The sequence below is a fragment of the Mercenaria mercenaria genome, chromosome 14 (genome assembly GCF_021730395.1).
Source record: "Mercenaria mercenaria strain notata chromosome 14, MADL_Memer_1, whole genome shotgun sequence".
Lineage (NCBI taxonomy): Eukaryota > Metazoa > Mollusca > Bivalvia > Venerida > Veneridae > Mercenaria > Mercenaria mercenaria.
Genome location: NC_069374.1, coordinates 56,240,618 through 56,266,834, shown reverse-complemented (window position 1 = coordinate 56,266,834; position 26,217 = coordinate 56,240,618). Strand labels below are relative to the sequence as shown.

The window sequence follows — 26,217 nt, the reverse complement described above, 5'->3', positions numbered from 1 at the left end:
TGACCTCTAGAGTGGTCACAAGCAAAAGTTTACGGACGCACGCACGCACGGACGGACAGACGCTGCGTGATCACAAAAGCTCACCTTGTCACTATGTGACAGGTGAGCTAAAAATTACCGACCTACCTACCAGATTTTTTAGCATACTAGTATTACTAGAAAACAAACAAGTACACAAATAAAGAAAGGCAAGTACAAGAGTCGTACAAGAACAGGCCACTACTAACTTACATTCCCTAGAATTACAGCGAAATAAAATCTGTAAAAAGATCCCTTGGAAGCACAGAATGTAACCAAAAAAGAATTATAGCAGACTCGGTTTGATCGAGTCTGTTCATGAAATCATTACATGTCGTGGGTTAGATTGTTTTGCAGTTTTGACCAAAACTGTCCGGCAGTTATGAATTCAGCAGTTCAAGCCTCTGCATGTAAAATGAATAAAAATTGTTCTCCCTTGCAGAGATTAAATTTTGTTGATTTGAGTATACCATGCAAACTCTCCCACTAAGAATATTATTTATTTCTAAGGATTCAAAACCTTCCTTTTTTGTCAAATATGGATAAAACTTCACATGAAAAGTTTTACGAGGAAGTATATGTGCTCTGAAGTGATCGTTATTTACTGGCATCAGACCTGGATCCAGAAATATTTGACTGTGGGTACCAGTCTAGAACGAGGATGTTACCATCGAGGCGCATAGCGCAGAAAGCTGGTAGGTATGTGACGAAGGCATCTGCCCATGTGAGGGGGTCAGGGGGATCTCCCCTGTAAATTTTGAAATACAGGCCTGTATTTTTTTTTTTTTAGTTTTTAGGTCTAAATTTTGAGGTAATGGAGGTGTTACTCTTGGAAAATTTTGAAATACAGGTATGAAGTGGTGACCTTTGGTGCCTTCTTGATCTAAATTTTGAGAAAACAAGAGCTGTCTCCGTAGGATGACACATGCCCCCGATGGCACTTTGAATAAAGTTAAGGCCCAATACGAGTACTGACACGACAGGGGCCGACTACTATCGTCTTACTTCCAAATTCATGCATATATTTAAAATCATGATGAAAAAGATGGACCGGAAGCCACAATGCACTATCATGAAAAATGATCTTTAACGTCTAAGTGTGACTTGACCTTTGAGCTACGGACTGTCTGCGTGAGATCACGTTCGTCTCTGTGGTTAACATTTCATGCCAAGTTTTGAAATCCATATCCATCGATGCAAGTATGACGGACACCTCAAGCACTATCTTTACCGTCTAAGTGTGATGACCTTAGATACAGACTGGGCTGCGCACTGCACGTCGTTTACTGTGGTACACATTCATGAGTTATTTTGATCATCATGATGGATTGGAGGACACACAAGCACAACTCAGAGACGAGACAGCTCAAAAACTATATGCCTTTGAAAAATATTTCTTTCCCAAAATGGTCTCTGAGAGGCAACACAGAGGGAATGGGGGAGCGGGGCTGGGTATAGAATTTACTAGCGTAAACTATCGTAGTGTTACTAGCAACAACATCCGTCTGTGATGGACTGGTGTTTACTGGCAGACAACCTTTAAACCTGCAGTGATTCACCGAGGTGCATTCTATTTACAAACAAGAGGCCCAAATCGATCTAAGTCGCTCACCTGAAGAAAACCTTAACCATCTGACTTGGTTTCTAACTAGGTGCAGTGAAAATCTATTCAGCTGTTCATTAAAACAAATGTTATGCAAATTCTTCTCTTTATTTTTCTGTCACACTCCTGAAACGCATAACCATCAGAAGAAATCATTTAAATGTTTTTCTATTTTACCTCTAGTGGCCCATCAAACGCGAACAAATTTGACACAAGACCTTACAATGGTGTAACAGACAAAATCTGATGAAGTTCCATTAAGTAGTTCATTATAGGTACTTCTATTTTAAGCTCTAGTGGCCCCTAACTGAACAAACATGTTAAAGGTGCTTATAAGGATTCTCCAGAAAAGGTTTAATGAAGACCCGTTCAGGATTTAATAAGTCAGTTAAAGGTATTTCTATTTTAACTCTAGCAACCCCTAAAAGGGGACAAATTTTGGAGAGGACCTTAAAATGATGCTACAGACCAAGTTTGACGAGTGGTTCGCGAGAAGTTGTTAAAAGGTATTTTCATTTTTAGCCTTAGTGGTACCTAAAGGGGGCCACTTAGTGCCCATGTTTGAATTAAAATTGGGAGAAGACTTTCTAATGCTGCTACAGGCCAAGTTTGATAAGATCCATCAAGCAGTTCATGAGAGGAAGTCTTTTAAGGTATATCTATTTCTAGCTCTTGTGGCTCCTAAACGGGGCCAAGTGCCCCCAATCTAACATATTTGAGAAACTTTGAAAGGACCTTATAATGATCCTCTAGACAAAGTCTGATTAAGCTCCACCAAGCAGTTCATGAGAAAATGCATTTCTAACTTCAGCTCTAGCTGCCGCTAAAAGGGGCCAAATGCCCTCATATGTATGAAATTTAGAGAGTGCCTTAGAACGATGCTACAGATAAAGTTTAATTAAGATCCACTGAGCAGTTCCTCAGAGGTCTTTTAAAGGTTTTCTATTTTTAGCTCTAGAGGCCCCTAAAAAGGACCAAGTGCCACCATTTGAAATTGAACAAATTTAATTGGGAAAGGACCTTGTATTGATACTATAGACCAAGTTTGATGAAGATCCATCTAACAGTTCATGAGAAGAAATTATTTAATGGTATTTCTAATTTTAGGACCAGCTGTCAAAAGTGACCAAAGTGTCCCCTTTTGAATAAAACTGGGAGAGGAACTTATAATGATGCTACAGGCTAAGTTAGATGAAGATCCATCAAGTGGTTCTCGAGAAGAATATCTTTAAAGGTTTTTTTTCTATCTTTAGCTCTGGCAGCCCCTAAAAAAGGGCCAAGTTGAACCATTGAATAAACTTGACAGAGGTTCATGCCAGGATGCTACTGACCAAGTTTGGTGTAATTCTGACTCAAAGTTTCAGAGATGTTCAAGTTAAATTGTTGATGCAAAGACAATGGATGATGAACTATGGATTCCAGACCATCTAACTATACTAATAGCTCACCCAAAACAAAGTTCAGGTGGGCAAGAATAAACTGAATGTATTTAGCACTTTTACTGAGAGTAATGAAAAGACTAACAGAGCAATAAAAGGTTTATTTGTCAGTATTTAAAGAGAATTCCTACAGCTTTTTTTTTCCTTTCATAGATTTTTTTAAAATTCGCATATATGATAGGAAAATTTGTGCTGAAAACAATGAACAAATAAAAACAATAGGTCACCAGGCTTGTTTTTGTGAAAAATTGTTTTGAACACACCCACTGTTGCTGAAACTGCCAGCGATTTTTCAACATTTTCATAATTTTTTGCTTTTTTATAAATACAAACTAAAATATACGTCAAGACAGCACAATACGGTTTTTTTTTCTTTTCACAGATTTTATTATATACTTATTTGATATCATAGTCATATTTGTAATACTCTATCCTTACAATAATGGGTACAAATGAAAAAAAAATTGTTTCATATTTACAGGTACTTTTGTGAACTTTTTTCAATGAAAAATACCCATAGTGAAGAATATTATCTTAAATTTAAAAAAAACTCTTTCATAGAATTTTTTCCTGTTTTTCTTGTGCATAGATAATTGTATTGTGAGCATGAAAATGGCTAAAAATGTAAGGCTAAAATTCTATGTCAAGACCGCTAGAATACAACACCTGGTCGGACGGAAATGGCGTGAACCTGGCCAAATTGATTACATATATGTCTGCTAGAAGTTAAAAAAAAGTTTTACAAATTCTTAATTCTTCCTATAATTGAATACTAAATAATTTGAAAGGTGATATTTATTTATCAGTACTAAGTCAATCTTACATTATATGAACAACACTGTCTTTGTACTAAACTGCGATGTGAAAACACAACCACAAAAATAGCAAGATACCAGTCCTGTCAGGCATGATACTTGTCAATACAACATAAACCAGTATCAACATTTGATTACTGATAAAACTTATCAAAAGTGTAATTTCATTCAAGATTTCTCATATTTAAGATTGTCTGTAACATGTTTCAACAAATGTTGACTTCTGTTCAGTTTTCCATAGAAAGTGTCAGCTGCGCAGAAAGATGCGCATAAAAAAGTTTTAAAACTATAGGAATTCCCTTTGAAGTATTGGAATATTAGTTTCTAAAATTGTCTTTAACATTTTTCTTCAATTCAGTATAATTACTCTCCTAAATTTTATTCATACACATTTCACTAATTTAATGCCCATGCATTAATCTAAGTCAGTTCTTTTATATGAAATTATAAGTAAAGTAATAACAAAAGAATCGCATAAACAAAACTTTCACACACTAGTTTTTAAATGGATCTGCCACTCTACGGAACACTGCAAGAAATTTATCTCCATGGTTACGGGTGACCTTCTGACCTTCTTCAGTACTGCAGTACAATTTCTCTACTACAATATCATCCTTCAGTTGGTCATCATCAATTCTCGTAAACAGTGGAAACTTCTCAAAATGCTCTACCATCCATTCATGCAACTCCTTTACATCAGTGATAGTATACACGATTCCACCTTCACGTAAAACGTAAGCATATTCCGCTAGAAGGGTGGAACTAATGATACGCCACTTATGTTTTGTCTTTTTGAAGTGCGGATCAGGAAAGAGAAAAAACATTTTAGTAAGCTGCCCTTTTTCGAAAAAGTTCGGCAAATACTTCATAGCATTGGCTCTAATGCAGGCAATATTTTGATACTGTCCGGGATTTTGTTTCCTCAATGCTTCAATTCTATCTTTCACATAATCTGAGACTTTCACACGTATTTCCATACCTAACATCAATTTATCTGGAAACATCGGGGATAAGTCGACTAACAAACCTCCATAACCACATCCAATATCCGCAAATTCCACTTTCGCTTTATCTCCCTTCACATCCAAGTCTTTAACGTCATCGTGCTTTTCATCGTCAGTTTTTGGCTTAAAATATTCAGGATAATATTCATGCCAGTTCATATGCACAGGACTCACTGGGTAGTCGAAACAATGATCCGACATGGGATTGGAGTGGGCCCTCTGTCGGTAATATTTCTTCTGAGGTAACTGTCCCGCCATTGCCGTCATTTTTCTTCGACTAACAATATCTAATCACCAACAGGCCCTGCTTTAGGTTTATTGGTATTGTACCTTTCACGTTTCTGAAGTAGGAAATCATAAAGACGAATTATTCCTTCTCATTTCCATAATGTAATGGCATCAAACTATTACTACACATAACTGCTTAAACTTTCTTGTTTCTATTTACATGTTTCAGAAATTTGAAGAAGCTATACAAACTCAATAATCGATCTTGTATCGGTCATACGGTATTTTTGACTTCCTTAAATAATATTTAACAGCCCTTATCTGGTCTATTGTAATGTCAAGCTACGCTGTTGACAATTTACATTCCTTTCTTATCGTTTCATTTTGATACCAGTTTGACTGCCAGACAGAAGATTTATTAGAAATTTCAGTACCGGTAGTACGTCAAGTATTCAACAATGATTAATCTATTCAGAGGTTCTAGATTCTGCACTATACCTAATAAATCAGGCACTGATGACATCAAATTGTCTCTTCTATAAAATTGCCACTTAGCATTCACCAATTATTTTATGCTTTACCTACTAAGCTGTTTTGTGCTGATTATGCTTTACCTAATGAGCTGTTTTATCCTTTAACCACTGAAGTGTTTAATGATGCTTGCCCTGTTTTATGATTTATTTATTGACCTGGTTTATGCCTCACTGAGCTGTTTTGTATTTTACCTTCTAAACTGTTTTATGCTTAACCTCATCAGCTGTTTTGTGCATTCCCTACTGAGCTTTTTTATACCTATACAGATACAACTGTTTGTGCTTAACCTAGTAACTGTTTTATGCTTTACCTATGTTTTACCTACTAAGCCGTTTTGGTCTCTGCCTACTTAACTGTTAAATTCTCTTTAAGCTTTACTGCCTGAGCTGTTTTCTGATTTATTTACTAACTGATAAACTGTTTAATGCCTTACCTACCAAAGTGTTTTGGGTTTTACCTTCCTGACTGTCTTATGCTTTTTTCTCATGATCTGTTTTGTGCACTGCCTACTGAGCTGCTTTAGACTTACCTATGCAACTGTTTGTGCTTGACATATAACTGTTTTATGATTTACTTGCTAAAATGTTTCATGTTTTACCAACTAAGCTGTATTGAGCTGTTTTATCCTATATCTACTTAACAGTTAAATTCTCTTCATGCTTTACCTCCACAGCTGTTGTTTTTTTTTTATTTACTATTAATGCCTTACCTGCTGAGCAGTTTTGCATTTTACCTTCTCAACTGTTTTATAATGCTTTACCCTATGAGCTGTTTCCTGCACTACCTACTGAGCTGTTTAATACTTACCTATACATACAACTTTTTGTGCTTTACCTAGTAAATGTTTATTGCTTTACTAAGCAATTTTGTGCTTTACCAACATAACTGTCATATGCTTTACCTACTGAGCTACTTTCTGCTTTACCTACTAAACTATTTCATGTTTTACCTACTCAGCTTGTCTGTGTTTTCTACTGAGCTATTTTATTATTTACCTGTTTTATGCACTACCTATTGGCCTGTTTTACCTATATTTTTCCTGCTAAACTGTTTCAGGCTGTACCTACTGAACTATTATATGTTGTACCTACAGAGCTGATTAATTCTTTTCCTACAAAGCTCCTTTATTCTTTGCCTACTGAGCTGTTTTATGCTTAACATACTAAACTGTTGTATGTTGTACCTACTGAGCTGATTAATTCTTTAACTACAAAGCTCCTTTATTCTTTACCTACTGAGCTATTTTGTGCTTAACATACTAATCTATTACTGAACTGATTAATTCTTTACCTACAAAGCTACTTTATTTTTTACCTTCTGAGCTGTTTTATGCTGAACATACTAATCTATTACTGAGCTGATTATTTCTTTACCTACAAACTACTTTATTCTTTACCTACTGAGCTGTTTATGCTTAACATACTAATCTATTACTGAGCTGATTATTTCTTTACCTACAAAGCTCCTTTATTCTTTACCTACTGAGCTGTTTTATGCTGAACATACTAAACTATTACTGAACTGATTAATTCTTTCTCTACAAAGCTACTTTATTTTTTACCTTCTGAGCTGTTTTATGCTTAACATACTAAACTATTACTGAGCTGATTATTTCTTTACCTACAAAGCTCCTTTATTCTTTACCTACTGAGCTGTTTTATGCTGAACATACTAAACTATTACTGAACTGATTAATTCTTTATCTACAAAGCTACTTTATTCCTTACTTACTGAGCTGTTTTATGCTTAACATACTAATCTATTACTGAGCTGATTAATTCTTTACCTACAAAGCTCCTTTATTTTTTACCTACTGAGCTGTTTTATGCTAAACATACTAAAATATTACTGAGCTGATTAATTCTTTACCTACAAAGCTCCTTTATTCTTTACCTACTCAGCTGTTTTACGCTTAACATACTGAACTATTTTATGTTGTACCTACTGAGCTGATTAATTCTTTACCTACTAAGCTCCTTTATTCTTTACCTACTGAGCTGTTTTACGTTTAATATACTGAACTATTATATGTTGTAACTACGGAGCTGATTCTTTACCTACTAAGCTCCCTTATTCAATGCCTACTGAGCTGTTTTATGCTTAACATACTGAACAATTTTATGTTGTATCTACTGAGCTGATTCTTTACCTACTAAGCTCCTTTATTCTTTGCCTACTGAGCTGTTTTATGTTTAAAATACTAAACTGTTATATGTTGTACCTACTGAGCTGATTAATTCTTTACCTGCCTAGCTCCTTTATTCTTTACCTACTCAGCTATTTTGTGTACTAACTGTTGTTTTGCGCATAACCTTCTGAGCTATTACATACTACACTGAACTGTTGTGTGTGTTACCAACTGGGCTGGGTACTTTTTTAAAAAAAAAAATTGCTGTTCCTACAGCATATTTTTACTCTACCTACGTTTTACATACATAATTGTTTTATGCTTTACCTACGGAGCTGTTTTGTCTGTTACCTCCTAAACTGTCGCACATCTGATGCTAACTGTTCAGATACCATTCTATAAGAACAATACGCAGTCTTTATTCTTACCTGTTTTTTCATGCACTTCCTGATTTGCCCTTCAAAACTGCCACACTTATCAAAAAATCTCCCATAACCAGCCTGAAACAATAATGTTTAACATGGCACAATTTGTTAAGGAAATTTGGCTTTCATTTTCATTCAAAAAAAAAACTGACTGTAAAACTTATTCTTAGTAAATACCTTTTTCATGAGTAACTTAACATTAAGCATCTTCTATGACTACTCTGGCAATCAATCCATGCCTAAATATAATATATTTCTCTGTTGTTTTTTTTTGGCTTTTTTCTGTGGACCTCCTAAATTTTCTACAGTCTTCCTATATTTCTGGATATCCAGGGTTGTCTGATAGACAAAATGTCGAATTTGGTAAAATTTTCGTTTGACATTTAATATTTAAAGTATAATTATAAAAAGTGCAAAAACATTAAGAATTCTCACATACAAGTGCCTGTCAGTCTGTACAAAAAAAGTTTAAACCCCTCCTGCCAAATCATTACAAAATTTAATGTACTGAAGAAATTCATTAAAAAAAATTCTCATGATGGAAAATTAGGAAGAGATACATGCCTAATAAGTATTAAAATCATCAACAAGATACAAATCAATTCTTGACAAGATACTAACCTCCTTAATGCACTTTTGGTACTCTGCAATGATCTTGTTACATTCTTCTGTGTGTAGATGGGGTGAAAGATTTGGCAGCGACATATCAAAGTCTCAAAACATCTATAAATAAAAAGAAAAACACATGTTTATTGTTCTCTCAATACACATGACAATGTCTTAATATGGCAATATTATATGGAATATATTTGGCATACTGAAACAACAACAATACATAAGCACTAAGTTTCTTCTGTAAAACGTAAAATGATACTTGTTTATTGTAGTGGCATGTGAAGTCACAATGACACTGTCGGTTGTAGTTAAAACATATATACAATGCTCTGGTCCATTGAAATTTAATTTAATCAGTAATATAATTAGGGTATTTGGTCACAATTTCGCACCTTTTTAGGAGATAGACAGGACACAAATGGAGGGCTCAAACCTTTGTGACCTTGACCTTGAGCTGGCATGGCTGACTCAAGAGTTCTGCACATCATCTTGATGAGGTGATCATTTGACCCAGGTTTCATATGAATCCTTCAAGGGCATAGGAGATACAGAGCGGACACAAAATGGAAGGCTCAGACCTTTGACCCAGAGTCGTGACCTTGACCTTGAGCCAATATGGCTGACTCGTGAGTTCTGCATATTGTCTTGATGAGGTGATCATTTGACCCAAGTTTCATGAAAATCCTTCAAGGGGTTTAGGAGATACAGAGCAGACACAAAATGGAAGGCTCAAACCTTTAACCCTAAATTGTGACCTTGACCTTGAGCCGGCATGAGTTCTGCACAACGCCTTGATGAGATGATCATTTGACCCAAGTTTCATGAAAATCCTTCAAGGGGTTTAGGAGATATGGAGCGGACAGGAAAGTGTTACTGACGGACGGAAGGACGGACAGACGGACAGAGACTATTCCTATAACCACCACCACTTGTGGCGGGGATTAATTAAAAGTTGTTATGTGTCAAAATCTAGGACATGACTTTAACACGGCATAAAACATTATCAGTAATAGCTAAAAAAATTCAGCTCAGAGATGTTTATAATTATACTGTTATGGATCTCTGAGCTGAAACAAATCCTGTACTGAAACCTAACCTGGAATCATGCCAGAAGTCTTTCAAGCTATAATTTCAACAAATGAAATGCAAGACTAACCTTTTACTTAAGAAATAATTTATAGCAACAGAGTGCTTTAACACTATAAATGCACGATGGGTGGTTATACGCCGGGCGTAATAATTTCCCGAGGGCACAGCCCGAGTGAAATTATTTAAACGACGTATAACCACCTGAGTGTATAAATAGTGTTAAAGCACGTTTGTACTATAAATTATTTCGATATTAATATGCCCTTAATCTCAAACACTAGATAAAATGTAGAAGCACTCTTTCTTGGTCGCAACAAAAACTTTGACGTCACCACATGTTAACGTGACATCATTCTAGCCTTGGAGTGTTTTAACAGAGACAAGCATATTAGAATTTGAAATATTTCTAATCCATTTTTCTTTTGATCTGGCATTAAATCATCCATGCAACATAATTTAAACACAAGAGCACCGCCTTGCTGGTGCTGACGCTCATCTGATTTTTTTGAATGATAGAAATATTGTCCTACCCATGATTTTCTAAGTCTAAAAAGGGCCATCATTCTTGCAAAAAGCAGGACAGAGTTACGTTTCTTGATGTACAGCGTCCGCTTATGATGGTGAAAAACTGTTGCAAGTTTTAAAGCAATAGCTTTGATAGAGTATGAGAAAAGCTGACTTAAACATAATACTCAACCAAGAAAACTGATTTTCTAAGTCCAAAAGGGGCAATAATTATTGCAAAAAGCAGGATGGAGTTATGTTTCTTGCTGTACAGGGTCAGCTTATGATGATGAACAAGTGTTACAAGTTTCAAAGCAATAGCTTTGATAGTTTAAGAGAAAAAGTTGACCTAAACATAAAACTTAACCAAGAAATCTGATATTTTCTAAGTCCAAAAGGGGCCATAAATCTTGCAAAAAGCAGGATGGAGTTATGTTTCTTGCTGTACAGGGTCAGCTTATGACGGTGAACAAGTGTTGCAAGTTTTAAAGCAATAGCTTTGATACTTTAGGAGAAAAGCTGACTTAAACATAAAACTTAACCAAGAAAACTGATTTTCTAAGTCCAAAAGGGGCAATAATTCTTGCAAAAAGCAGGATGGAGTTATGTTTCTTGCTGTACAGGGTCATCTTATGATGGTGACCAAGTGTTGCAAGTTTCAAAGCAATAGCTTTGACAGTTTAGGAGAAAAGTTGACCTAAACATAAAACTTAACCAAGAAATCTGATATTTTTTAAGTACAAAAGGGGCCATAAATCTTGCAAAAAGCAGGATGGAGTTATGTTTCTTGCTGTACAGGGTCAGCTTATGATGGTGAACAAGCGTTCCAAGTTTCAAAGCAATAGCTTTGATAGTTTAGGAGAAAAGCTGACCTAAACATAAAACTTAACCAGGCAACACCGACGCTGACACCGATCAAGTGATGACAATAACTCATCATTTTTTTTTTTCAAAAAATCAGATGAGCTAACAAGTCATACACACAAGTTTCAAACTGTTACCCGTCTGCAATATTTTGTCCACCATTACAGTTGTCACCTGATCAGCAGGTACTCTTCATTTTGAATATCAACAGACATAGAAAGATTATTTATTGACCTTTTCTGAGAACTTAAACCTTCTAAGGTAGGTTTTTTATAAATTTTATTGAAAATGGTTATGTTTATGATTAAATTAAATTCATAAATAGGTAAAATTTTGATCTTGATTTTCAAAAATAACCACGTGCTCTGAACTGTTGCATGACATCATCAGTTTCTCACAAGAGACTGTGCGAGATGTTGCGGTTTGATACTGGTTAGTTTACCAAATGGGGCTTCGCAATAACTTAATGGAGACGACCATCAGAAAATAAAAATATTGTTTAAGTTGTGGTAGCCAGAACTATATCAGTAATATTTACGTTAAAAAAACACAATTGATTTATCATTCATACTGTGATACACATATTAGAGTCCAAAAACATAATTTTATTCCTGTATATCAAAATTAACAAAAAGTGGTGGTTGTTGCTATCGAAATAAAATGCAGGGCCCTCGATTGGATATTTTTACCACCGAATATCGGCTGCTTCCCCTGCCAAAATAGTTTTTTTTTTTGCCCCTCCAGAGAAAAAAATTCCCCCTTTAGGGATTTTTCTAGAGCGGAATAGCAGGGTGCAGTGCCCTGCCCTTTTTAGTGCCGCCCTTCTATCCGAAATTGCCTCCCTTTTGCCTTTCTTCGGTGCCCCTTTGCCGTTTTAGCACCACCTTCTTAGACCATTAAACTAAGTATTTCTAAACAAACTGCCCGTCTATCATCTGTCTAAATATCATCCCAAATAATTGTCAATCAATATGCAGTTATGTCACGCACTGATTTGCCCGAGGCATGTATGCAGATGATTACAGACGACAAGCAACCGGATCATAACAAACAACAATATTAGATACGTCTGCAATTAAAGCAAACTGCATAACTGAATAAAACGGGAGACAAAAATATTTTACAACAAAGTCTGCTGCTTATTAAAATTTATATGCTGATTAATGGCCAGTAATTATCAGCAATTAGTGTGACACCTCGTGCCAGTTTTGATGTTCACAGTTTGATCTCGGTTGACGATAGTAGTCGATCTTTAATTAGTATCAGAATATCTATAATTTTTTTTATATTGATTTCATCAAAACAGTATTAAACTTGTATGATATTAATTTTGTTTAAAGAAAAAATACACTACTCGATCTTTTACAGAACGTAACGTCGATCTCAGATTTTAGCGTCTACAGACATTCAGCGCAAAGAGTAGTTTCCCTTTACCGAAATGGCAAAAATCATAAACAAAGTTATTTTGAAGTTGGAAAATGGTCTACACCTGTGTATAATAAGCACCCACGATTCGGGGGTGGGCCAAGATCTATGTAAAAAAAACATAGCGTATGATACACGAGTATCAACAGTATGTTCAGTAATATAATGAATATATAATGACATGGATTAAAATATTCAGATTTCCACCAGAACTTGTAGGTCAAATTATTCTACTATTATACTGGCTGGCAACCACAAATCCGGATGACCACCAAACAGGACAGTCCCGTAAACGCTTTATTTTGGTCCCTAACCATACTTATCTGTATACGATCAAATGGACGCTTGATGTTCAACAACACGGCGAAGTTACAACGGTTAAATTTTGGAATTTTTCAAGAAATGCTACATTTCATTTCGTCTGCACTCACGAAGCATGTTTACATGTTGGGGGAAGTCGGAAGTGGCGTGGTGCACATGCGCAGTATTTCCGTAGGGTCCCGTCATTAAATCTTCAGGCCCAATGCAAATTTGAGGTGAGCAGACAAGAGTCTTAGACGTTTAGTAAACACTTAAACCAGGGAAATACAGCTCTGATAATTTAGTGCATGATTTTAATACACCCTAAAACACATTTTCGTATCAAATTATCCACTTCGAAAAGTGAAATTTTAGAAGACTAAGCCGGGAGAGATACAATAAATTATCGACTCAAGAGAGGTAATTGTACAATTCTATGACTCAGACACTGTACGACTACTTTCCCTTGGTTGAAAATAAAGTTTAATTCAATGCTGTTTGACCTTTAAACATTGTGATTTGGTGGCCCTTCGTTCGGACCTCAAAAAAGTACCTAATTTTAGAAGTAAACAAATTAGCTCTTTAGTTGGGAGGAGAACCTCAGGGGTGTAAAATTCCACTCGCCCGCTCGCATTGGCGAGTTAAAGTCTGAGTAGGACGAGTGGACCCCACTATATACTCGACCGATCGGGCGAGTGGTTTTTTACGTCCTTACTTTACCAAAGTTCAGAAATTACATCTCCAAAACGTCAACAAACTTTGAGATGGTTCAGTCGCTACCTGGATTGACTGGAATTTACCCGCGAATCATAAAGATATCAAAACGTCATGCCGGTATTTTTCCATTCCACAAGCACGTGCGACCTATCGTAGTACTAATTTACATTGACACGTACACAAAAACCGTGCGTAGTGCATTCATTTTTTAACATTTTCGCTTCAATTTTTCAACACCCCTTGAAAAATAATACAATTTGAATTCTATAATGATTTTAATAAGAAATCGACAGAAATGTAGGCAAAATTCTATAAAAACGGTTGAATTTTCATATAATCATTTGTAAAATTTCAAACAGCGCGATCTTAGTTACTTATTTCTTTCTAAAAGTAAATAAACGGTGAATACTCTGGGCAAAAAATTCAGACTTTTGACCAGAAAGTACAGAAAACAGAATAAAAAAATCTTTAATAATAAAAAAGTGGCAGCAATTACAATACATGGAGTCGATCTTTTGTTAGTGCGGCAGAATAGGTTACGTGACCTCGTGAACATAAAAAGAGATTTAAAATAATGCAATGTGATGTCATTGCGGTTTTTAATAAGTTTTAAATGAATCTTTGTACATGTATTTTTTGACACGACAGTTTAAAAGTTTTTCTTGTCAAACAATAATGTAAATTCCTTGAGGGCAAATAGGTCACAGAGGTAGGATATCCACTACTATCGTTTGAGACATTTACCTTTTATACGGGATATAGCACATTCGCTTTTGATAACAAATTAAAGAAGAAACTTTTTATTTATTTCTATTTCTATGCAATTTTAAGAACCGAGGCTGTATGATCAGACAGTGATGTGTCACATGGCGCGAAAACATGACGAAATACCATGACAATCTCGAGCAAAAATATCGCTTTGATCTCCACTTCAGATGTCAAGATACCGACACACTTCTTTTAGCTCTTTGAGGGGGTGTAAATTGATAATGAAAACAAGGTCAATTACTTAGTTATCAACTGAATAATTACCTATAATCGTTAACATTTTTTTTCCTCTCTTTCAACACGGGTGGATGGACGATGATTATTGTGTCCAATTTTTTTTGACACTTTTCAAAATAAATATTTTTCGGGAAATAATACTATTGTACATACTACTCCTTTCATAAAAGTGACAGTATTAAAAGTGTCAATTATTAGGGCGAGTGGCTGTTCACTAAGGGCGAGTAGGTATTACTGGCTACTAGTCCTGCAGGGCGAGTGGTGTGAAAAAAAATTTTACACCCCTGGAACCTAGCTTTGTTCATGTGAAATTTCAACCACTAGATATAACTATTTCCTAAGTTATCAGGGTGTCGCCAGACTATTATCGCCTGTCGCGTGCGACATGCCTTCAGACTTTGAGTTGTATATTCGACATCCCTTATTTCCCCCGTCATCCCTTATTTGCCGAAGCGACATGTCATAAAATCATCCCAATAAACACTCCGATTAATCCGATAGTGTATTCGAAAAGCTTCAACATGCTTACCCGGTAGTTTAGGTAAAGCGATGTCAGTTAAAGGCGTACGCTAGAATTCCCTGTATATGAGATGGGCGAAAATTTTCCCAATAACAGAATTTCTTTAAACTTTGGATATTGAAGGACAATCATCTAAGAAACAAAAATATGCAATAAAAATCATAGGTCACCGGTATCGAAAAAGAGTTATCTGCCCTTGAAAACGTCATTTTTGGGGGAAATGCCGTTTTCAAGGGCAGATAACTCTTTTTCTTTACCGGTGACCTATGATTTTTATTGCATTTTTTTGTTTCTTAGATGATTGTCCTTCAATATCCAAAGTTTGAAGAAATTCTGTTATTGGGAAATTTTTCGCACCAAATTCTAGCATACGTCCTTAAGATAACCAATAAACCAATGACAGCTTCCTATGTGGAACGTGTGACGTAAATTTCATCGTAGCTCCGCCTTTAAATCCTTTGACAGGCGGTATCTTGTGATGTGTACATAAAAGTGACTGTTTTCGCAAGTTTTAAGATTATACATGTCATTGGATATAATGACAGATGATTCAACAATTATCGTCCGAATATTTTTCACAATCAAGGAAAGACAATGGAAGGAATTAAGTCAAAAATTGTGCAACATGGTAAAATGCTTTTGAACAATAATCGCCGTACTGTATATTAATGTTTTATGTATGAAATGTGTTTTCTCGGGCGGAATATCGAAAAGACAATGCAAGAATTAATGTTTCTGTCGTCACTTTCAAAATAGAACTTGTAGAGAAAAGTTTGAAATACCCTCCGTGCATTATTTCATCATGAGAGGACACTTGGGTAAGAACCACCGACCTTCCGTAAGCCAGCTGGATGGCTTCCTCACATGAAAAATTCAACGCCCCGAGTGAGGCTCAAACCCACATCGATGAGGGGCAAGTGATTTGAAATCAGCGACCTTAACCACTCGGCCACGGAGGCCCTGGTCACAATTTCAGAATCCCTCGCAGTCACGCCGAATGGCCAAAGGAAATCGGGCATCGATCCAAAATGGAAACCACCATTTCCCTGGATGACAGTCTCAGATTGTGTTGTTTTATGTACAACAAACAGTGGACATTTTCAAAAACTTAAAATGGATAAATTTTCAGCAAATAAACTCCACAGGAATAGAAGACATAAACTTTAAAAACAAATAGATCTGTGTGCAGTGCTAAAACTGTGTTGTTTTATGTACAATAAATAGTAAATGAACATTTTTAGCAACTTAAAATTGATAAACTTTTAATTGCCATTCAGCAAGTAAACTCCATAGGATTATTTATGACCCAATGTCTTTATTTGTTCTTGTTGTACATGTAAATGATGCTTATTAATCACTAAAAATACCACTATGTTTTTCACTCTGAAATGCACCAGAATGCTCCAAAATGAGTTGTAGTAACACAAAATTTTATGGGGTGACCCCCATACCCACCACCGGGAGGGGACATTCCCTCCCGCACCCACCCCTTTGTTCGTCAAAAAATATCATTGTGCAGCATGTCTTCAGAAAATCCTGGCTAGAACCCTGGTTATCATGAAAAATATTCCAAAAGTGTCTGGTTATTGGACGCTAGCCAGTACAATCTTTATGGTATCTCTAATCAAGAAAGTTAAACATGTTATAGTTCTCACATAGTATGTTATTCCAAAGAACTATGAAATACACAGAATGGCAACTGGCTGTAATCTCGCGGGATCTCGTGTCAGAGCGTGAATCGGCGTTATCTTAGTAAAAACAAACATCGGCGAGCATTGAGTTACAATCTGTACCTTTAAAACTACATTTAGAACAAGTGAATGAAGTATTGCCATGCAATACAAAGTCCCCTACTGGAAGGCACCTAATTTTTTCTACTGCAGTATAACATAATGAACTGATATCTGTCAATGATGTATAAACAATATTGTACTACATATACAATATGTTATAACATTATAACAACACACTTGGATTAAAATGTGCATATATAAAAACCCACAGTTGTTTTCATATTGAATTTTTTTGGCTGATTATAAAAATGTTATCATGTAAGTTATTTATAGTAACAACAAAGGGAAATTAATCTTTTTAAAAAAAAAAAAAATTAATAATATAAGTCCACAAGAAACTCTTTACCAGGTAGAGATAGGTCAAAATACACCTAAAAGTTGGATGTAACATGCATGCTGTACCACAGAAAAGTGGTCTCGATTTTTCTCTACTGCCAGTAATAAAAAAGTTACAATAAAATCTATTTATAGTAACAACAAAGGGATGTAATTCTAAAAACAAGGGTGCCTCATGGTGGTGAACATTTGGTCCAAGTTACATCAAAATCCCTCCATGCATGAAGAAGAAATGTTCCATACAAAGTCATTCTTGAATTTGACCTTTGACTTCTAAATATGACCTTGACCTTAGACCTAGGGACCTGGTTCTTGCGCATGACATGTTGTCTCATCCAGGGGAATATTTGTGCCAACTGATATCTAAATCCTGCTTTGCATGACAAAGTTATAGACCGGACAGGAAAAAAATCCTCTTGACCTTTGATCTCAAAGTGTGACCTTGACCTTTAAGCTAGGGTACTGGGTGTTGCGCATGACATGTCGTCTCATCATGGGAAACATTTGTGCCAAGTAATATTAAAATCCCTTCATGGATGGCAGAGTTATGGACGGGACAGGAAAAAAACTCTGTTGACCTTTGACCCCCAATTGTGACCTTGACCTTTGAGCTAGGGGTCCGGGATTTGCGCTTGACACGTCGTCTCATCATGGGGAACACTTGTGCTAAGTAATATTAAAATCCCTTAATGAATGTCAGAGTTATGGACCGGACACGAAACAGACCCTGTTCATGCTATGTTAACATTTGACTGCTAAGTGTGACCTTGACCTTTGAGCTAGGGGTCTGAAAGTTGTGCATGACATATCGTCTTATTATGAGGTACATTTGTGCCAAGTAATATTAAAATCCCTTCATAGATGGGAGAGTTATGGACCGGACAGGAAAAAAACCTTGTTGACCTTTGACCTCCAATTGTGACCTTGACCTTTAAGCTAGAGGTCCAGGTTTTGCGCATGACACGTCGTCTCCTCATGGGGAACATTTGTGCCAAGTAATATTAAAATCTCTTCATGGATGGGAGAGTTATGGACCGGACAGGAAAAAAGCCCTGTTGACCTTTGACCTCCAATTGTGACCTTGACCTTTGAGCTAGGGGTCCGGGATTTGCGCACGACACATCATCTCATCATGGGGAACATTTGTGCCAAGTAATACTAAAATCCCTTCAAGGATGGGAGAGTTGTGGACCGGACAGGAAAAAAGCCCTGTTGACCTTTGACCTCCTATTGTGGCCTTGACCTTTGAGCTAGGGGTCTGGGTTTTGCGCATGACACGTCGTCTCATCATGGGGAACATTTGTGCCAAGTAATATTAAAATCCCTTCATGGATGACAGAGTTATGGACCGGACACGAAATTGCGGATGGACGGAATGACAGAATGACAGAATGACGGAATGATGGAAAAGAGCATTCCTATAGTCCCCAAAACTGGTTTTCAACCAGTAGGGGACTAATAAATGTTAGCTTCTAAAACAACATTAGTTTAATGTGAAATAGTCTTCAGACACAAAGTACACGTTTCTTGCCATCAAAAGAAGCATGGCCATACGGTGACAATTAATTTACTGATGAATAATTGCTTTCGCATACAAAATGGCGCGTGGAGAAAGCGCCACTTCCGGTAAACAAGATCTCATTCAGTTGTCACGGGATGTTGGCGAGACTTGCTCTATATGCAGGGCACTCGTTTGGCCATTTTTGGGGCCGAGTATGGGCTCCATTCCCCTCATAAATTAATATGTTTATTTCCCCTTTCCAGGAAGAAAATTCCCCTGATAATGGTTTGTTTGACACAACTAGATATGACCTCTCTTCAAGTTATATTATAGTGCATTTATGGAAGGTTACTGCTGCAATATAGTTACATTTGTTAAAAATGATTGAAAACAGTATAAATAAGTGTGAAAAGTAGTAACATAAAGTCATAATGATTACATATGGCTAAAAACTTCCTCTTTTTGTCTTAAAACGACAAAAAATTCCCATTCCTGAGGGTATGGGTACCTGTCCCTGAAAGTTGTCTAGTGCCCTGATATGCCTTTCAAGTTGCCGATCTATTTATTTTTATAGCTCTTTGGTTATTCTTTGAAGGCAATGAAAATTCCCCCTTTTGGCTAAAATGACACAAAAGTTTCCCTGCCTGAGGGCTGTGGAGCCCTTCCCCCAAAGTAGAGTGAGGGCCCTGAAATGGAATATGATACTTCTTCTTTGACCTGACCAAAAAGATTTCTTTGTTTTTTTTAATCAATTGTCCTCAGAAACTAAGTCAACTCTGGTCAAAGTAATACTGATCAAAGAATAGAAATAATTCTGAGGTGTCGAAATGTCTTGGGGTTAAAATGTCTTTGGGGTCGAAATGTCCAAGGAAATTCAATTTTGGGTCGAAGTGTCTTTGGGTTGAAATGTCTTGGGGTCGAAATGTCTAGCATTCGTCATACGATGATTCTGGTGGAAAGGCCTGGCGGCATGTTAAGAAATATATACTGAAAGAAATTTCCCCAGTAAAGTAATAGCGAGCTCGAAGAGCAGGCCCAAAGGGCCTGCTCGAGAATCGAGCTTTACGGTAACGCAAGTATACTTTCACACTTGGTGATGGATTTGAAAAGTTTCGTCGGAAGTTTTAAAAAAGCGCACCCTAGCGGATTGGTGCTCACAGGAAGTACTTCTTTCCGGAGTGAATACAGAACTTGATTCAATTGCTAAAAATTATTCATCACTCAAAAATAATGAAAGAATGATTTCCAGTTGTTTGAAAAAAATATTATTTGCATTTAAAAGATCAAGCATCGGCCAGAAAATGGAAAAAATGTCATTAATAAGCAGAAAGAAACGGGAACGCGGTAATGACGTCACCGTGACACCGGCTTCCCATAAATTTTGCAACGTATGATATTCACTGTTATAGGCATGGTGACACTAAATGTAGACTTTTTCATTATTATAGGCTGATCACTACCAAATAGAATGTAAGCCTCCGCAGGTCTAGTCACAAGTAGTCCAAATATAAATAGTACTAATCGTTTTTCCTTTCCTAGTGCATTTTCTCGGCAGCAACGTGCTTACTTTTACCCTACCGCGTTTCAGTATGTATCACTTTGCATTCTTTTGAAATCAGCATGTTCCTATTGCATGCTAGATAAAACTGGCGGCGTAAGAATTTAATGTCACGAAAAGAGAAATTGAAAGAAGCGAAAAGTAGTAAATTCAGCGGGTTGTATTTAACGAACTGTAGTTTTCTTATATAAAAGTTAACACCCCATTTTCTTTTTGTTTTTCTAAAGTAGCGATCTAGTTCTTTATGGGAATATAAGTCTCTGAAAATCTGATATGCTAGAAAATGTCGAAAAACCGTTATGAAGTGAGGGAATTTTATATGAAATAAAGAACAGCTGGATTTAGTGGTGTTCAGCCTATAAGGGGCAATACATGGTATTTTCTGAAACCCCTCGAAAATGAATGGAAATGCCATTAATCTATTCTATATGATGTAAAACGGTAACAAATGGCTAAAAACGCTTAAATTTCTTGTGTTTTTGGAATTAAGATCAAATTTTCGACCAGGTGGCACTATTTTGGTTCGTTTTAAGACCTAGTAAATGTCTATTCTCGATTTTAGCACTTCAGTTGCCTAAATAATATTGAAATTAGCATGTTTCTGAATGAAAATGACAAACATCGTAACGATTAAATGGATGTTAAATGTAAATTCCACGAATAAGTTAAAATAAATTGAAATATTGCCTGCACAGGCCTAAATTTTGCATATTTTTAGGGATGGGGGTGACCTGTAATGAATTGTCATTTCTCTACATTTTCTCAATATTTTGCACCAAAACTAAGCAGAATCATTGTAAAATAGGTGTACCTTGAAAATGAATGCGAATTCATGGAAAAATCAAACAAAAATTTTCTCTTATAGGCTGATCACTACCAAATAGAATGTAAGCCTCCGCAGGTCTAGTCACAAGTAGTCCAAATATAAATAGTACTAATCGTTTTTCCTTTCCTAGTGCATTTTCTCGGCAGCAACGTGCTTACTTTTACCCTACCGCGTTTCAGTATGTATCACTTTGCATTCTTTTGAAATCAGCATGTTCCTATTGCATGCTAGATAAAACTGGCGGCGTAAGAATTTAATGTCACGAAAAGAGAAATTGAAAGAAGCGAAAAGTAGTAAATTCAGCGGGTTGTATTTAACGAACTGTAGTTTTCTTATATAAAAGTTAACACCCCATTTTCTTTTTGTTTTTCTAAAGTAGCGATCTAGTTCTTTATGGGAATATAAGTCTCTGAAAATCTGATATGCTAGAAAATGTCGAAAAACCGTTATGAAGTGAGGGAATTTTATATGAAATAAAGAACAGCTGGATTTAGTGGTGTTCAGCCTTATAGTGAACAGGTTCTCCTGAATTCTTGTGACTAGTGAATAGTTTCTTTGTGACAAATAAATGATGTATAATATTTTTAGATAAATCCGATTTCTTTTAGCTCGCTTTGTGGCTTTGCCTTAGTTCATATTACAATTAACGTGAAATATTCCGTCAATAAGAAAGTAAAACATAGGAAAAACCTTACGCAACTGACTGAATCTCATGTTTCTTCTGTGCTGTGCTTGATTTATTTAGTAAATTGGACTCTGCAACCAAATAATCGAATTACCTACCTGCAGACGAAGTCGAGCATATATACATCCCGGCACAACCAGTTTCCGACCGTTTAACAAGTTCTCTGTCCAGTTTTGTACAAACGCAAGTCCAAATTTTTGGTTTATTATCTCGCACTTTCTATCAGCATAAGTGCTATAAAAGCATATCATTTAAGTTTCAAATTTCTTACTGATCGAATCCCTGGCAAGATTTTTTATAGCCATTAGTAGGAAGTCATGCTGAAAATTTACAACCTAAATCGGACCACGGGTGGCATTTTCCTTCCAACAAAAAGAAACAGCACTAAAACTTTTACTGTAGCTTCATTACACCATGGCAAACATAGAACACTCATAAATCAAGTCTGACAACAAACATCTAAACCAACATGGCAGATCAACATACTGTATGTACAATTGCCTAAATTGGCAGCTAGTTTACAGGGGGTAGGGTAAAGTAAATGGCAGACAAAAGTTAGTGCAGTATCTAAAGAACTATATCATGTGCTCATTAACTCCAGATAACCAGGGTGTCACATCTGCTATATTGATAGCTGTCACAGATGACAATGTATTAAAATTATTATTGCTAAGCTTTTGACATTCGGGATATTTCAAAATGCTTAGAAAATGAAGAAAACTCTTGCAGGCATCAGGATTGCATTGTCAAAATAATTTAATAATAGTATGCTTCAAGATTTTGGCAGTAAACATGTGTTAAGGAATATACATTTTGTGCAAAAGATATATAAATACTGATATTGGTTTAAAGAATAGGTAGTAGCCAAGAAAACATGCAGGATTTTTAGTAAAAAGAAACCGCATGAAAACATGGTACTGCTACATAAAAGGAATTTATATAAACTTCCAATTATCAAAACTGAAGGAGAATAGGGTCTAGCATGTTCTGTATCTGCTGTAAACAGTGAAACAATCACAACTGATAAATTTGGCTTGTAAAAAATTTTATCATACAAAGTCTTAGGCGGTCGAAAATAGGTTGTGGTTGGAAATAGGTTGTTTGGGGATATCGCCGGATATGCCTCTGTAGTCAACACGAATCTAGTTCATATCAGTATGTATATAATACTTTTTCCCACTTAGAGGGACACCGTTTATCTCCGAAATCTCCAGTTAAACAAGAGCTCGTAGAACACGAAATGCCCCCACCCCCCTGATGCATTCAGTAATTGCACAAGGAACAGAAATTATTGGTCACTGTACACAAAAACTCTTTTGTTCTTGGTCAAAGCGACCTTGACCTTTGACATATTGACCTAAAAATCAATAGGGGTCCTCTGTAGGTCACCATAAACCTCCCTATTGAGTTTCTTGATACTAGGCCCAAGCATTCTTGAGTCATTGTCTGGAAATTGTTTCAGGTCACTGTGACCTTGACTTTTGACCTACTGACCTCAAAATTAATAGGGGTCATCTGCTGGTCATGTTCAACATCCCTTTTAAGTGTTGTTATCCTAGGCCCAAGAGTTCTCAAGTTATCGTCTGGAAACTGTTTTACTGTTCTGAGTCACTGTGTCCTTGACCTTTGGCCTACTGATCTCAAAGTCAATAGGGGTCATCTGCTGGTCATGAGTAACCTCCTTGTAAACTTTCATGATCCTAGGCCCAAGCGTTCTCGAATTATCATCCGTTTAAATGTTCTGGGTCACTGTGACCTTGACCTTTGACCTACTGACTTCAAAATCAATAGAGGTCACCTGCTAGTCATGACCAATCTCTCTATCAACTTCTATGATCCTAGACCCAAGCATTCTTAGTTTAAACAGTATTTATTAGATATATCATGTACATAAATATATACAGTAACATTTACAATCAAAATGATGTAAAGGATCTGAAAACAAATTTTCAGCGAAAACTTATATTAATTCATGTCCTTGACAGTAAAACATGTTGTAAGGATAAAGTGTAAAAGAGTATGGGGTTTGTCTATTTATTTGTTGCTTTAAACTCTTTTTAAAGTTTTTTGTTAGTAAAGTATGAACATTGTGGAAATAGTTGAGAAATGCTAAAGCATTCTTGAGTTATCATCCGGAAATCGTTCTGTGTTACTGTGACCTTGACCTTTGACTTACCGGCCTCAAAATCAATAGGAATTATCTGCTGGTTATCACCAACCATCACATCAACTTTCATGATCCTAGGCCAAAGCGCTCTTGAGTGTCATCCAGAAACGGATTGGTCTACATACCGACTAACCGACCGACAGACTGACCGACATCTGCAACACAATATACCCCTCCTTCTTTGAAGGGTTCGGGGGTGGGGATGGGCATAATGCCTAATAAAAGTAATAATTTGGATACTACTGCGTCATTTTTAGATTTACAGTATCGCCGGGATACATCTATTTTTGACAATATTTTACACACTAAGCTTCATCAAGAGGAATTGGTTTTATTTTTAGTACACTCGGATAAGGATGTACCAAAGACAATGTTAAAAAAACGTATATATTTTTTAAAAAAATACGCATGTTTAGTGTTCAACCGCTTCACAGTTGGATGCCCGTCTTCCTCTTTGATTGTGTCAGAAGGAATAGGTGGAGGATTCTATGATAGGCAGTATTTAAATTCCACCGAGATTAACCCAAACAAGAAAATTAACAAACAACTAATTCTGTATCGATTCTATATCGATTCTATACTAATTCTATAAAGGTAAAGATGAAAAGATAAATTTGAAACAATGAACATGATCTCCTTGACCCTATTTTAAGAACAGTTAAAACCAATTATACCTAAAAAATAATACCCCCAGAAATTTGCCGGTACCCATTTACAGCTAGGTCAATTGAGGCAATCGTGATAAAGTGCCTTGTCCAAGGACACACCGCAACGGGAGTAGCCAGGAATCGAACCCGGGCCTTCACCTTCATAGGAAAGCATCTTAACCCTCTCAACCAATGCTTTTAGAATACTTTTACAGCATAAAATTAGTATAGCATTGTATTGTATACTATTTGACCGCCAATAGTATCCTATCTCGTAAACAATGGTGTTTAAATTTATACCATTAGTATACTAGTAAACGTTGTACACTGGTTGTGTATATCATAAGTATATCATTTTACTTTGAAAAATTTTGTGTATACCATAAGTATACCATTATATTATACATTGCAAGAATTTCATATTTGGTATTGTATTGATCATAAAGTTTATTATATATGATATATTATTAGTACACATGTATATCAAAGCATTTAGGCATAATGATAGATATGATTAGAAAAAAACTCGTGTTCCTACGGAGAAAATATCTAGTGTCGTAAAATTATTATTTATGCTCGTCACATCTCTTTTATTCAGGTTTAACTCGTCTAAATCAAATGAAAGTTCAGTATGACTGTGTTTCCAAGCAGTTGCATGCTCTTCAAAGTTTTCTTTAAATGCTTTAGACTTCAAACAACATTTTCATTTTCGTTACTTGGAATAGGCTTAAAACTTTTGAGTTTCATACTTCTTTCTTTTACAGCTTCCTACATATCCTAAGTATATCATGTCATTGGAACATGTGTAGGAATAAACAATTATTTCTGGTCATCTCTGCTTTGTTTTATTACAGACAAAAATTATTTATGGTCTTCGGTAACTAAGGGTAGGTTATTATGATTAATGTGTGATCTGAGTGCTTATTGGTTATTCTTTTGATAAGTTTTGTCAGTATTACAGTATTAAGATGTTAAACAGTGGTAATACATTGGATTTTCATCAGTTTTAAAGAAAACCTTAAGGTTTGATCGGATTCTTCTTTTTTATTCCTATTATTAATTTACTACCTGAAGGTTGACTATCACATTTAAGCAATATTTTTCTAGGTTTCATTCATTCTGTTAGAGATTTATAAGAGAACAGAAAGACCCATTACAAAGAGTAAGATCCCTATAACAAACGTATGTTTTAATACTTTTTATGCAATTTGTAACAACCCCCGTTCAAAAAGGGATTCAAATATAATTTCTAGTTTTATATCTGCATTTTACAGATATATGGATATTTCAAGAATCTGAACCAAACAACAAGTTTTTAAAATGTGTACAGCTTCCAAAAGTTCATATATTTCCGATCTATCATGCAAGTTTGCGCAACCGAGATATGCAAGGGGAAAAAATTTTACCTTTACACATACCATTTCTAATGAGTTTGGCTGTATTATTTTCATTGCCAATCTTTGTCAATTAC

At 35.9% G+C, this 26,217-nt stretch overlaps 1 protein-coding gene across 3 annotated transcripts; it reads right to left on the bottom strand.

Moving 5' to 3' along the window:
• Positions 1-3,146: 3,146 nt before the first annotated feature.
• LOC123527900 (tRNA (guanine-N(7)-)-methyltransferase-like) lies at positions 3,147-21,992 on the bottom strand. 3 transcript variants are annotated; one of them, XM_053523572.1, is made up of 4 exons: positions 21,943-21,992; positions 8,816-8,917; positions 8,198-8,269; positions 3,147-5,220 (listed from the first exon to the last, which is right to left on the bottom strand). In XM_053523572.1, the coding sequence occupies exon 4, from the start codon at positions 5,144-5,146 to the stop codon at positions 4,370-4,372; it is 777 nt and encodes a 258-aa protein (XP_053379547.1). In that variant the 5' UTR covers positions 5,147-5,220; positions 8,198-8,269; positions 8,816-8,917; positions 21,943-21,992; the 3' UTR covers positions 3,147-4,369. The 3 variants fall into 3 exon arrangements, with proteins under 3 accessions (XP_053379547.1, XP_053379549.1, XP_053379548.1); XM_053523574.1 differs by having other exon boundaries at positions 21,952-21,976; XM_053523573.1 differs by having other exon boundaries at positions 21,938-21,957.
• Between the last annotated feature and the right edge of the window lie 4,225 nt (positions 21,993-26,217).

Bases quoted from the DNA above. Each gene is read 5' to 3' on its own strand.
- LOC123527900 (XM_053523572.1), bottom strand. From the start codon at position 5,146: ATGACGGCAATGGCGGGACAGTTACCTCAGAAGAAATATTACCGACAG.